The 14,482-nt window shown below is 39.0% G+C and overlaps 1 protein-coding gene across 3 annotated transcripts in view; it reads right to left on the bottom strand.

Moving 5' to 3' along the window:
• Positions 1-5,587: 5,587 nt before the first annotated feature.
• LOC131979864 (uncharacterized) overlaps positions 5,588-14,482 on the bottom strand; it is a 36,267-nt gene continuing 27,372 nt past the window's right edge. For all 3 annotated transcript variants that reach the window (XM_059343927.1, XM_059343926.1, XM_059343925.1), the window contains 3 exons: positions 12,704-13,171; positions 9,852-11,446; positions 5,588-7,285 (listed from right to left, as the gene is read on the bottom strand). In XM_059343927.1, the coding sequence (XP_059199910.1) occupies positions 7,238-7,285; positions 9,852-11,446; positions 12,704-13,171 (2,111 nt within the window). In that variant the 3' untranslated portion in view covers positions 5,588-7,237. The remainder of the gene's footprint in view (positions 7,286-9,851; positions 11,447-12,703; positions 13,172-14,482) is intronic.

Genomic DNA, 14,482 nt, shown 5'->3' on the forward strand with positions numbered 1-14,482 from the left:
TGTTCTCCAGATCCTTTTATTTTTTTAATTGATTTACTATCATATCCAACACTGATATTCATCATGCTTTAGTCTAAGACCACAATGGAATTTGAAATTGTACCAATTCCTGACTGAATATGCAAAGTAATGCTGTTTTTTGATTTGGTACGGTGATTTTCAAAGCAGTCATGTGACCTCTGATGTCATGCTATCTGAATTAAAATCCTCTTTACATACATGGCTACTTTATGCTGATAACATGCAGTTTAAGGTAAAAACCACATAGATTTTCTCATGTTATACAAATTTGCCGTTTCCGCCTACACTGCAAAAAAGCCAACTTGTATTTTTTGGCCTAAAACAGTGATTTAAGTTGGTAAAACTTGGAAATATAAATTACTGACATTTAGGGCAATAATGTAAGTTAGCACAACAAAGGAAGCCAATTGTCTGCTCAAAAACAAGTTGGTAAGTTGTTGTTACTGATATCTTTAAGTTGGAGTTCACAACAAGGGACAATAGTTCTGCTAACTCTTATTTCTTTGTTGTGAAATGCAGGAAAGCGGTGAAATTTGGTCATTGGCAAAAGCTAACGGCTAACGGCGGCGCTGCTTGTTACAGCTACAAGCGAAGCCATTAGCGTATCAATGCTAACTCAAAATTGTGGTTGCAACATTAGCTGACATTTCATAGCAGAGTTACAATCGTGCCAATTCAGCACATTGCAGAAGTTAGCAGAAGTAAGGATTAAAAGTTATTACAATGTAAAATTATAAGTTAGTACAACTTACAGTTGAGTTGACAAAAATATGAATTCATAATTGAGCAAACTCAAAAACAAAACTTAAAATATTTAGTTTAATTGTCCAACTCGAAGTTTGTTGCCTTGAAATTTTGAGTTTACCCAACTTTTCTTTTTAGCAGTGTACTGTATGTGAATATTTGTGCATACTGAGGCCCCAGTTAGACATCAGTAGCCAGTTCATTGCAGTGAGGGCATTTCTTGAGTCTGGATAACTCATTGTATAAAATGAGCTGCTGTGACATCTAGGATAATCAGCCTTGTGAAACTGTACAACCATAAACTAGAGACCTAGAGCATTCAGAGGATGTGCATCTTTCCTATGTATATTGACAATAAGAGGGTTTCTCAGCAGTTTGAAGAACAGAAGTGCTGGTCATCCAATCGCTGAAATTGCAGAAATCTCCAAAACGATCAAAGTTTTTGAACCCAAATTACAGCATGGCATTTTCTATATTGTTCCGAAGGTCTTGATATATTGATGTTATATTCTGGATTTTTACTTTTTTTTTTTTGGTGCATAATTCAGCACCAAATGTGTGTAACAAATGGTATCAACCCAGAAACGACTGCAACCACTTATAGGACATAGGTGAACATGTAAACGGAGGAACATGAATTTTTTTTAACCCTTAAACACTTTAATAGGTTTAATTAATTAATTATGTTTATTAGATATTTGTGACCAGAACAACATGACACCAGTGCTGAGCTGATGATGTCAACCTCTTCTACACAGAAAAAAGAGATGTGTCAAAAAACAACACACATGGTTTAGCACATAATGTGTTATTTTTCTTTTCTTTTTTCCCCCCATGCCTCTGGATGGATTGACACAATACGTGTCATCTGACTGGGGGAGAATAGTTTGTGTTTAATAACAAAAAAACTTGATAAAAATGTATATGATAGTACATGAAATAGCCTTAAAAAGAATAAAAAATAATATTTATACATTAAATGAATATATAGGCCTGTGAATATATCAAGTTTAAAAGTTTAACGGCCATTTTTTCGTCCACCAATGGATTCGGACGTGGTTAACACATTAAGTAGTCGTTTTTGGCAATTTTCAGTGACACATTATCAACATATAATAAGTTAAAAAGACACAATTTGTGTGTTAAAATGGCTCATACATTTATTGTGTTAAATTTGACACAACATGTGTAGTCCCTAAGCACACTCAGTGCTCACACACACACAGCTCACTACATGTGTTTCAATTCTGCACGTGTCATTTTTAACACATCTCTTTTTGCAGTGTATGTGGCATTTATTGACCTGCTATCTCCCCCTAAACATCCACTGCCAACAACCACCAATTCTCAATAAAAAGGAGTCTGAATGGTAAGAGGTTATCTTGGTATCTTGATGGAGCCCAACCCAGAGCTACAAGGGAGTGAATATTGGACTTATATTCAATAAGGGGACACAAACATGACTCCAATGAATGATGTTTCTCCGTACATCTCCTGGATGTGTAAATTAGCTTGACTTGTCATGTTTCTGGATAACAGCATTTACATTGATACAAATTAAAATATAAAAAATGAAGTAGAAAACTGTTCACAGCTGTATTCCTTTTTGACATTGGTGTAGTAAAGGCACACATGACCTTATGTTTGAATTATATGAGTTTTATTTCATTTTTTTTTTCAACACAGAACTTCACATTTAGACAGAAACACATACAACATCATACATAAATGTATTTTTGTAACAAGAGCCCATGGCTTTACCATGGCAAAACACAGAAGTTCTTTTGAATATCATTTCACTCAACCATGGCTTTTAAAGTGCATACATCATAGAAAACACACACATACATACACACTGCGATGAAAATGAACAAATGAAAAGCTCAGAAGCAACTTTATCGTGTCTGTCTCTCTCCCAACAATATTACTGCTCTGACAACTGCTTTTATTTTCATCATTTCTGTGTCCTGATCATGTAACACATTTTGAAAGCCTGTTCATAAATAAATAAAAACATGAATCAATACAAAAATAAATAAATAAATATGTCAACAACATCAAATCATTCAACTTCCATCTGTGTAAATCATAAAATCATTTACAAATGTTGACAGTATACATGGAATGAGCTGTTTATTGTGCTACATGTATCTATGCGGATTGATACACTTTAAACATTTTATTAGTAAGGAAACAGATACCATTTATCAATCAAAAACTTCTTTAAGTTTGAAGAGAGGAAGGTTCATTACACTGAACTCAGATGTGGAACATTTGTATATTTCACTCGTGCTTTAAGAGGGAACTCCGGTATGAAAATTGGGGAAAGTTTTTAAATCCTTTGTACAGTTCTAACAACAAATAGGCCATATGAGTGCAAAAAAAAATTCATATATATATATATATATATATATATATATATATATATAATTTATTTATTTCTTTTTTTTTTTTTCCAATTTAAAAAATAAATAAAATATTTTTGTTATTATATTGTCATATAAATAAATGCAATTCTGATCTCTATTAGTTTTAAATTTAAGAGATTGTTGGTTCTGGTGTTTCTGGTTTGCACCAGCTTGAAAATTGGGGAAAGTTTTTTAATCCTTTGTACAGTTCTAACAACAAATCTGGCCATACGAGTGAAAAAAATAAAAAATAAAAATTATATATATATATATATATATATATATATGTTTTTTGTTTTGTTTTGTTATTATATTGTCATATAAATAAATGCAATTCTGATCTGTATTATTTTTAAATTTAAGAGATTGTTGGTTCTAGTGTTTCTGGTTTGCATGGATAAAAGCTGAGCAGTGGAGGGTCTATCTACAGACACTATATTACAGATGAGACATAGATTTGATAAATTATGTGATGCAAATATGAATGAGATCTGAAGCACTGAAAACAAACATTTCTTGCAAGGTGATATTATTTGGTCATCATCATGGATAGATATTAGGAAATAGTGGCTGCATACATTTCATATAGAATAATACAGCAGAAACAAGCAGAAACTGTATAAAATGTTCAAATGACAGAAACATTTGTCTGAGGGAAGAGAAAAGACAAAGACAAAAGAGCGTTCACCCTCTCTAATATCTCTCTCTCTCTCTCTAATAATGTCGATTATGTTTATTTCATTAGAACTGCACACAAAAACTGTTTTTTTGTTATTGTGAGTTGTGTCAGCAGATTTTTAACAGTGTCCTTGTGTTTACAGCCGTCATGCCAGCATAATGAATTATTGTTATTGGGTTTTCACATCAGGGTTTTGATTGTATCGTACAATTCTTAACATATTTCTTATATTCTCATATTTAAACTATCCATGGCACGAGAGCTAAGGACAGGAATAATTGGCCTTTAGTTTATAATTTACTGTTAAAAACGAATTTCTTCTTCCTATAACCTTCCTATAAACCAGCAAAATGTCAGATCTGCTCACTGAGCCCTTTAATGGTTATACAATGAGTACATGGATTTGCATTGACTTGACTGCACGTTAAAAGAGTGTCAAAAATCACAGAATGTTTGCTTTTACAGGATTCACAGTGTTGTCATGCAAACATGGCAAAGTAGTAATGAGGTAGGCTGGAACTGAAACTTAATATGAGCTGAAATGTTCCTTCGGAGCCTGCTAAGTCTGTTTCACGGTGAGGGTAGACTGTCATGTGGGATGTATATTCTCCATGTGCATAGGACACACCAATATTGACATTCTTCATTTTCTATAAAGATATTTCTATAGTTCATTATATCTGTATGACTTGGTTATAAGGTATATTAATGTACAATGATTTTCAGCCCAGAAGATAACATGTATTGGTTACACAGTATTTAGACTGTTTGCTAAAAATGCTTTGCATCTGCTGGATGTGTAAATAAGCTACTGTTTACGAACAAGTTCACCATATCAACTGAAAAGGTGATGATATGCTAATGCGATGTTCACAACTTGTTTCTGCTGCCCACACGTGGCAAAAAACCTCAAACACTTATTGCAGGTTTAACAAAAGGATGATGGAAAATGTACTTCATGCAGTTTAATCAGACTCCATTCAACCAGTAGGACTAACTGCTCTCCTCACCCAGAGCCATATCTCCATATCTGGACAAATACACTGACCACTGAAGCTTTCATAGGCCGAAACAAGCTGGAGCCATGCCATAAAGCCTATTTTACCTGTCCTTACTCCCCATCTCTGGTGTCTGATTCGATGAGGGTAAACATGTTTCAGTGATTTTATCTGTGGCCTATTAGACCTTTCTATAAGCACCTTCTTGTATAGAACTTGGAAAGCTTTCTGCTGAGGGAACAGTGCCGTCTGACTTTTTTGTGCTGTAAAGCAATAGACGTTGCTACTACCTGGTGACTCTGATTCTAGCAGTGTCCCAGTTCCATACTTCATAGCCACTCCAAGCATGTATGTGCGGTACATTCACACTTCATCACTGCAAACATGCTCAAAGTATATTTACTGAATCTTCTGTGTGCTGTTGATGTAAACTACTTAAATGAATGAGCTCCTCACAACTGAAACAGGACAGTGTAAAAGCTCCAAAACACCCCAGAAAAAAAGTGTGAAAACGTTGTTTGTAAAGTTTCATGGAAAGTGTCATTCCAATTAGTGAATACTGTGAGATAAATAGATTTATTCTGTCCTCAAAACTGTATACTATGACAATTAGTATATAGCCCAACTGATACTGGATTTGTGATATTTGTGAGCATAAAAATGATCTATATCCCATAATATATACATATATATAATATATATATATATATATATATATATATATATATATATATATATATATATATATATATACACACATAATAATATACATTATTATAATTACATAATATATATCTATAACGCATAAATTAAATAAAAATATTCAGTAGTGTAAACATTTTACAATTTAAAAGTAAATTCTCTTTGGTGAACAAACTGTAAAAGAAACACTGTTTTTTACCGTCCAACAAATATATGTGACATTTCTGTCTTTCTTTTGGTGCTGATTGGCTGCCATGTACCTATATAGACAATAAGCTAAATAAGCCAGCACTAGTTATCACTAATTCTTCTTTTGCTGTTAGTGTTCTCACTCTTAGCAAGGTTGAAAATGCAAAGAGAAATGCAAACAGTGGTGTGAAGACTCCAGTGGCTGCTCAGAAATAATCAACTAAAAATGTTTTATTCTCTGCATGCTGTTTTTTTCTTATTGGAATTGGCAGTAGTCTTTCACTTTTACACCTATCATTTGTGTTAGTACCAAACATTTAGGAAAATCTAAGTTTTTTTATAGTTACTACCATAATAGTGCACAGTCAACATTAGTGCATAGTTTTTTACTTTGTAGCAATAGTTTATAATATGGAACTGGGACACTGATGTAGTGAAATTCAGTGTAGAGGTTTTCACAGACGGCCCATGAGAGTAATTTAACACTCCCTGAACGTCTTTGTTTTTGCTAACTTCCAGTGGTTTAACTTCTCACCTGTCGGCAGTGATGTGCAGGTGTACTCCAGGATGCCTTGGCATCCTTGTTGGGTATGGAAACCAGTGCAACAAAGCACACTTCTGACCACATACTGGGAGGTGGACAGGATGGAACTCTGGGCCAGAGATGGCAGTGAAAAACTCTTCTCCGCTTGCTGTTAAAGTACTCTTTAACTCTTTAGGGTTTCTTTAGTAACCGATGACTGAAAACACTGGGCATGTTAACATGGTGACGGTATAGATATGCACTCACTGTACAACCCAACCAAACTCTTTATACGGCTCTCATCTGATTTAGACCTAAAACTACTAATTGACTAGATATTCTGGAAACCACAATAGCTGAGTATATCATTTATATACATTTTATCTGTGTGACGAAGTCACACAAATTCCACTTACACATGCTTCAACACTAAGCTCAAATCAAAAAGGAGAGATTTTTTTTTACTGAGCTTCCAGGCCTTGTGAAGTGCCACTCTTCATGTCATAAGAAGATCTGTTTTAGGGTAGAGGGCATTGCACAAGAGTCTGAACATATTGTATTTATATCTGATAGAATTGTCTGATGTCTTGACTTGTGCCACTTGTTGTTTCCAACCCAAATCACTCAAGACCGAAGCCACGAGACAATCAAGTTTCTTTTTGGTAATTATTACATTTTAGTCAGTTAGTCCCATGCTACCTGTATTTTTTTTACATCTTCCCTACTTCATATTTCCATTATGTCATTAATTTGTTCCTTGAAAACATTAAAACATCTGAAACTATAATTATTGCATTAAATAGCAGCAGAATGATCTCTCCCTCTATCTATTTAATCATTCACTCCCCATTTGTATCCATATTGTCAGTGCTCTTACTTCTCTCCTCATCCACTTCATCTCTTATGTTGCTGCTGTGGTCATGGAAACGCTGCTGACATGGTAACACCCACATTAGTGTTGGTTGGTGAGAGATCACTTCAGGTCAATGCCCTGAGTCTGGGACTGAGCCTTCTCCTTGGCCTAAAATACAGAAAAGAAAACAGACAGAATGATAATGAATATGATTAAAAGCTAAATGAAAACAATTAATTCATGGCATTATTTTTGAGAGATAAATGTGTTGAGCTTTTTGCTGATATAAAATATGTCAGGACAAATGAGTCTCTATTTTAACACAGGGGTGAACTCATCATCCTGATTTCAACATCACTTGTGATCACTATCTGCTCCTTCTCCAGGTTCTGCTACACAAAAGATTCTGTTCTAATGATGCCATGCGTGGGTTGTGTGGGGTGAAGCCCTGAATAATCCCAGTCTGACACTTGGACCGGGTTTGTGCTGTTTTTTTTAGTAGATCAGACTCTGCTCATTTAACAGCAAATATGTGCGCTAGGGGTGTGACGATACTCTCGGCTCACGAGAACGAGACGAGACGAGATTTTCAGAAAACTACAATGACAATAGATATGACTGGACCAACAGACTTTTATTTAACCGAGTTGCACATGCATTTTGAAATGTTTTATTATAACTCTTTACATGCATGATGTAGGCATGGGCTTTTAATATACTTCTTCTTCCACAAATTGAAACTAAAACTAAAATTTATAAAAGTTAAAATAAGATAAATAAAAAAATAAAATCCCCCAGAGGGATTAATGAGACCCCGGAGGTTACGTTTTTGGTAATCGCTTAGCAACAGTTTCAACCGTGATCCGTGATCACATACACGACGGATTAAACACGGGAGACGCAACCGTCGCTAACTGCACAACATCAACAGCTGATCAAAACAAAGCAGCATGGCTAATTATCATTAACATAGCGATCTTTAATTAACCAGCATCGCTAATTGTGCACAGAGTGTCCGGTGCTTGTTGTAAACAAACAGAGATCGCTAAGTGAACACCTCCTGCAGCAGCAGCACATACACACTGTACTGCTACAGAGCTAACTGTTAGCCTGTTAGCAATTTGCAGACTCCGGCTCTGCAGCTGGGAGAGACTGCTGCAGGAGGACTGTGCTGCTTCGATTCGTTCTTACTCTTCTTAACAAGCCTCTGTGACATCATTCTGGCTGCTTGCTGCTTCCCCTCCTTCTCCTCCTCTTCTTCTTTTCATTTTACTGACCCCACAGGTCACAAATAGTTTGATAACTCACAAATCTTGCGAGACTGATTTTTAATGCGACGAGAAATATTGTCGACTTTAATCTCGCAAGATCTCGTCACACCCCTAATGCACGCACAAGGCACAAAAGCAGTTCTCGAATGATTATTACAATCTCCAGAGTCAGACCTGACTATTGGTCAGGAACTCGGTTTGCTTTTGCCTATTTTGTTCATGTTTAGTGGCCGCAAAAGCCGCACAATCCTTTTGTGAGTTGGCCCCTGAGTGTGTTTATGTACATTCTGACTGAAGCCAATCTTATCTAATAGTGAGATAAAGGTCATACGAATGCTTCTATTGTCAATGTTGCCATGTATATTAAATTGCCTACAATGGTCAGATGAAAAATTCATGGACCTAGAGCTCAGCACACTGTAACAAATACAACGGGCTGTCGTGTTTCCCAGGCTCTGTGTGAAAGACTCACAATCATGCTTTCAAACGAGTTATAATTTTGTTAAGCTTTAGGGCTGATTTATAAGCTTGAGTCAAATATGGCTGCAACTCCCCCTTTTCCCTCCTTCGATTAATATGACTCGGAGGTGTTGATTTACTTATACTAACATTATTCTATATCCAGATTTTAGTCAGACAAAACAAATCAATGTGCTAAGATATTAAATGTTTTACTAGTATGGCTTTAGATGAGATAGTTTAGATGTTTAAGAGTAAACATTTAAATCTCCTATTTTGTTAAACTATTGGGTGATGACTTAATTTTTTTCATTAGATTTTCTATATAAGTCCTCTTCTGTTTACTTTTGATTTAAATCATTAAGGTGGGGTAGGGGTGTGTGGGGGGGGGGGGCAGACAGTTGGGTACGTCAACTGCTCAAATGGAAGCGCATGGTCTACTCTGGGTTGTCATGGTTTTGGATCATTTATACACTTGTTAAGGTTTAGGACTCCTAATCAGAACAGGTCTTCTCCAGAATGTCCACTAATTATCTATAGACCCACATAATTGGTTGGACACCACCTTAATGGACATTGCTGGAATGATCAAATACGGCTAAATATGTCATCACTGGTCAAACTTGCCAGAGACAACTTTGTGTATTATCCAACTCCAGTCCTCACTGTAAGCCATTAACATTAACAACTAAATTCATGAAGGATGTACCCAAAACCAGCAGATAAAAATGAAGAAATAAAAGAGATGTGGATCCACTGAAAGTGAACACACACAGTCCGATCCAATCAGAATAGACAAAGCAGGGATGTCAAACTGATCCAAGTAGTTTTTGTTCTAACCAGGCAAGACCACACCTGATAAAACACATTAACTAACTGAAGACAGTTCAGGTGATTGAATGAGTGTTGAGTCTGGTGTACTCCCGCTTGGATGGGAACTGCACAGACTGATAAACTTAGAAGATTACCGTAAGTAAATTGCATCTGTGTGGTTTTCAACTCACCATGAGCGAGGGCCGTGGAGGCCTTACTGGTCTGACCGGGCGCACTGGCTCTGCCACTGGAGTTGCCTGTCTCCCCAGAGGCTCAAGGTCATCAGCAACATCCGGACAACCGATGTATCCTCCAGCCCCAAACACTGAACCCAGATCACCTTCTAACATGTTGCGACTGGTGCAGGGATTGGATGATGCAATGCTCTGGTTGGGAGATATGTTGCTAACGGCCATGCTGAGGGTGTCGGCAGTACTGGTGCTTGATTTGTTGGTAGTGCAGATTCTGGTGTTACTGAGTTCAAGTCCCAGCAGGTCTTCTGATGCCACATCACTGTCTGAGCTGTTATTGGTGGGACTGGCATCATGCTCTGGTTCCACAATGCATTGGTTATTGTTCGCTTCAGGGAAAACATCCTTACTCAACAAGTCCAGCACCTCCTGGTTGTCATGGCTACCAAAGTCTACCAGTTCCTGATTTTCATTGCTACCGAGATCCAGGAGTTCCTGGTCGCCATGGCTACCTGAAACTAGCACTTCCTGGTTTTCTTTGCTACTGATATCCAGTAAGTCCTGGTTGCCATGGCTAATTAAATCCACCACTTCCTGATTTTCTTTGCTACCAAAATCCAGTAAGTCTTGGTTCCCCTGACTATCTAAATCCAGCACTTCCTGATTTTCAGGACGGGAGAAATCCAGCAGTTCCCGATTGCCATGGCTACAAGGTTCCAGCACTTCTTGGTTATCATAGTTACAAGGTTCAAGTAGTTCCTCATTGGTGATATTGCGATAGGGTTCTACCACCTCCTGGTTATCATGACTACAGAGATCCAGGAATTCCTGGTTTTCGTTGCTAACTAATCCTGTGTTGTCAAGCCTAGAAGGTTCCAGCACTTCTTGGTTTCCATTGTTACACATGTCCAGCAGTTCCTGGTTATTGTGGCGACAATGTTCAAGCACTTCTTGGTTTTCATGGGCATGAGGTTCTAGTACTTCCTGGTTGCTATAGTTAGGGGGTTCTACTTGGTCGTTGTTGTCATATGTGCAAAGGTCCATTGCCTCCTGGTTATCATGAGCACAGAGGTCCAGTACCTCTTGGTTCTCATCCTCAGGGCTGAGCTTGAATCCATAAGGATCGGTGTCCTGTTCCATTTGGGAGGAAGTGATGTCAAACCCATAGCCATCAATATTCAGTTCGTCTGGTTGCGAAGATGAGGGCTCAGGGTCAAAGGTTAAGTCATTATCAGTGGGTTCGGGGCTAAGTTCAGCTTCATCAGGGTCTAAGAGGGTGTGACTAGAATGTTCTGGACTGAGTTTAAAGCCATATGGGTCAAAGGAAGACTGACTGGTTGGTTCATAGCTCAACTCAAAGCTAAGCTCTCTGTTGTCATCTGAGTCGGGCTGAATGAAGAGATTTTGTGAGTCTAGTGAGTTTTGGGGAGTTGCAGAGTTTTGGGGTATGTCTTTGATGTTGCCAACCCATTCTGCTACCTCACTGGAGGCAACATAGGAGGACAGAGTTTGCTTTATGTCGCCTGTCCAATCTGGTTCCTCCATGTCTTGTTCACTGAGCTCAGGATCAGCCTGAGCTGAACCAGAACTCAGACCTAGAAGAAGAAAACAAATAGGGGTCAAGGCTAAAATTATCAGGGACAAGACTTTTAGGGAGGCTAAAAAGCAATAAAATGTTGTTTTTTAAAATTCAATTGACACTATGATGACCAAAATCTTACTATTTTAAATCCTACATACAGTGGACATAATATATTGTAATAGGAGCATCCTGCTCACTTATATGGCTGACCTGTTTTGGTCTAGCCTATAACTATACACCTACCAACTACCAAAACCCTCCCTGGAGTCCTTAGGCATTCCTGTGCCTTCACGCTTGGCAAGTTTGCATAAATCATGGGACGTTGAGCTGTGGTTAAGCTTGGTACACATTGCATTCCCACTGGTTCATGAGCTTGGGCTTCGACCTCATCTGCTACTATGCTCCTGCTAGACAACCACTATTTCTATCATCACCATGAATCGTGGCTTACTCTGCGGTCCAGCTAGACATCCATGACTATTTTCTCATCGGTATTTCTTATTATTGCTAGTGCTACAGACACTTTTGCTGTTATTTTTAGACTACACATTTTTACTGTTACTACCGCTGTTTTGTGATTCTAATTACCCCTCCACTTTATCCACCCTCACTCTCCCCTCTCACATCTACTCTGTCTGTCCGTGCTGCGAGGGGGATCCCTCCTCTGTTGCTCTCCCTGATGTTTCTTATTTTTTCATTGTCCACTGTGAGGGTCAAAGGACAGAGGCTGTTACTCTCACAGGGAAAATGGTGAGAGTGAGGCATATTCCAATTTGTTCATCGGTTGTTTATTTAGCATTCTGAATGATAAAAGCTGTGTTCTATCACTGGGGAGAGGTTTAAAGACTCTATCAGCCTGCAGGTCACAACATGTGTTTTAATATTACCTTACTAAAATCCTTTAGGGGAGGTTTTAAATGCCCAATCCACTGTAAGTGTTCTAAGGATTCTGATTTAACAATGTTATCTGTGAGTTTGTGGCCTGTGTTGCAATGTAGGCCTGGTGCGAGCCGTACTTCTTATTTCACGAGTTCAGTCATTACTGAACCCTCATCACCATCATGGATCAACACTGATTACTGCGCCCTAATTGGCACTGTTATAACAATCCATTGAGTGCTGAAAAATTACCCTTAAAAACATATTTGGAAACATTAGGAAAGCATGAAACATAGGTTGCAACATCAGTTCACACATTCAGAGGAACAGTAAAAAGTAGTAATAAAAATGACTGTAACATAAAAAACGTGTGTATATCAGTATAAATCACCTTGTTCCAGTCCTGCTGTTGCCTCGGTGGTAACCTCTTCAGCCAGAGACCCCAAACTCTTTTCTTCTATGTCAGAAGGAGGGGAGACAGCTCCAAGGTCCAACTCATACCCATTAGGGTCCGATTCTATAGAATACTGACCCTGGGACCTCCAGCCCTGGATGGGCTCTGGCCCCAACTCCTCTGATGAGCTCTGAATGGGTTTAAATCCACGAGAATCATCCAAAACAGCAATGGCGTCCAGATCCTCTCGGCTGTAGCTAATCTCTATGTCGCTGTCTTCATCTGGGAATTCAGACTCGAAGCACTGAGTTCCTGTTGAGGCTTTGTTTTCAGCACAGGACAGACTTGTGTCCCCCTCATCAACAACATTTTCGGCCCCCCCATTAGTGCTGACGTTCACCTCTGAAAATAACATATCTGCTGCAAAGGGGTCGCTACCTTTGAAGGGATCTGAAGCGAATCCACCTGGCAAATAGGGTATTCAGCAAAAACTTCAGTTAAAATGTGACATCTATCCTAATTTTAATTTTATTCAAAAGAACAAGGAAAAGCTGAAATCAGATGCCATGACACTATAATTTCCTGACAACAGATTAGTAAGAGTTGTAAGCAGTGGTAGTATTTAGGTCAGAATAGTAACTATGCAGGTTATTTACTATCTTTATTCTTCTCTTTATTCAAGCGCAGGATTTTCAGTTTGAGAGTAGGATTACTTGATTTTGCGTTCAGATTGTTTTACTGCTCTCTCTCAAACAGCTTCCCTTGCACTCAAAATGTCTCTAAGCTCAAAAATGTGTGTTTGCACTCAAACTTCAAGCGCCCTTATGAAGCTGACACATGAAGAAAGCTCCGGAAGCAGCAGACAGGTATCGTTCGGCCGGAAGGGCTGCAGCTCCGGCAGTCGCGGAAGCAAAAACTCAGGAATGGGAGGACTTCGGGGAGGCTATGGAGGAGCACTTGTGGTCAGCCTCAAAGAGCTTCTGGAAAACAGTCGGGCGACTCAGGAAGGGAAAGCAGGGCTTGGCCCAAGCCCAAGCCGACCTGTGGATGTCGTCAGACGGTGGAAAGAGCACTTTGAGGAACTCCTTAATCCAGCCACCACATCTTCTGTGGAGGAGACTCATCAGTTTCCCTGGCAGTATTTCCCGAGGTAGTTAAAAAGCTGCCCAACGGCAAGGCACCAGGCTCGGATGAGATTCACCCTGAGATGCTGAAGGCTATGGACACGGTTGGGCTGTCATGGTTGACACGCCTCTTCAGTGTCTCATGGAGGACTGGGTGGTGGTTCCCATTTTTAAAAACGGGGACCGCAGGATGTGTTCCAATTACCATGGAATCACACTGCTCAGCCTCCCCGGGAAAGTCTACTCCACAGTGCTGGAACCTCAGATTCAGGAGGAACTACGTGGCTTTTGCCCTGGCCTTGGAACATCGGACCAGCTCTTTACCCTTGCAACGAGCTATCCGGTCCCTATATAACCAAAGTTAGAGCTGTGTCCGTATACTTGGCACAACGTCAAACACGTTCCCAGTGGGTGTTAGCCTCCGCCAGGGTTGCCTTTTGTCTCTGATTCTGTTCAAGATCTCAAAGCACAGCCAGGGGGAGGAAGGGCTCTGGTTTGGTGACTTTAGAATTCCATCTCTGCTTTTTGCAGATGATGTGGTTCTTTGGCTTCATCATTCCGGGACCTCCAGCACTCATTGGGGCGGTTTGCAGCCGAGTGCGATTCGGTAGGGATGAGAGTCAGCACCTCCAAGTCTGAGGCCATGGTTCTC

This window comes from Centropristis striata, chromosome 11, assembly GCF_030273125.1.
Source record: "Centropristis striata isolate RG_2023a ecotype Rhode Island chromosome 11, C.striata_1.0, whole genome shotgun sequence".
NCBI lineage: Eukaryota > Metazoa > Chordata > Actinopteri > Perciformes > Serranidae > Centropristis > Centropristis striata.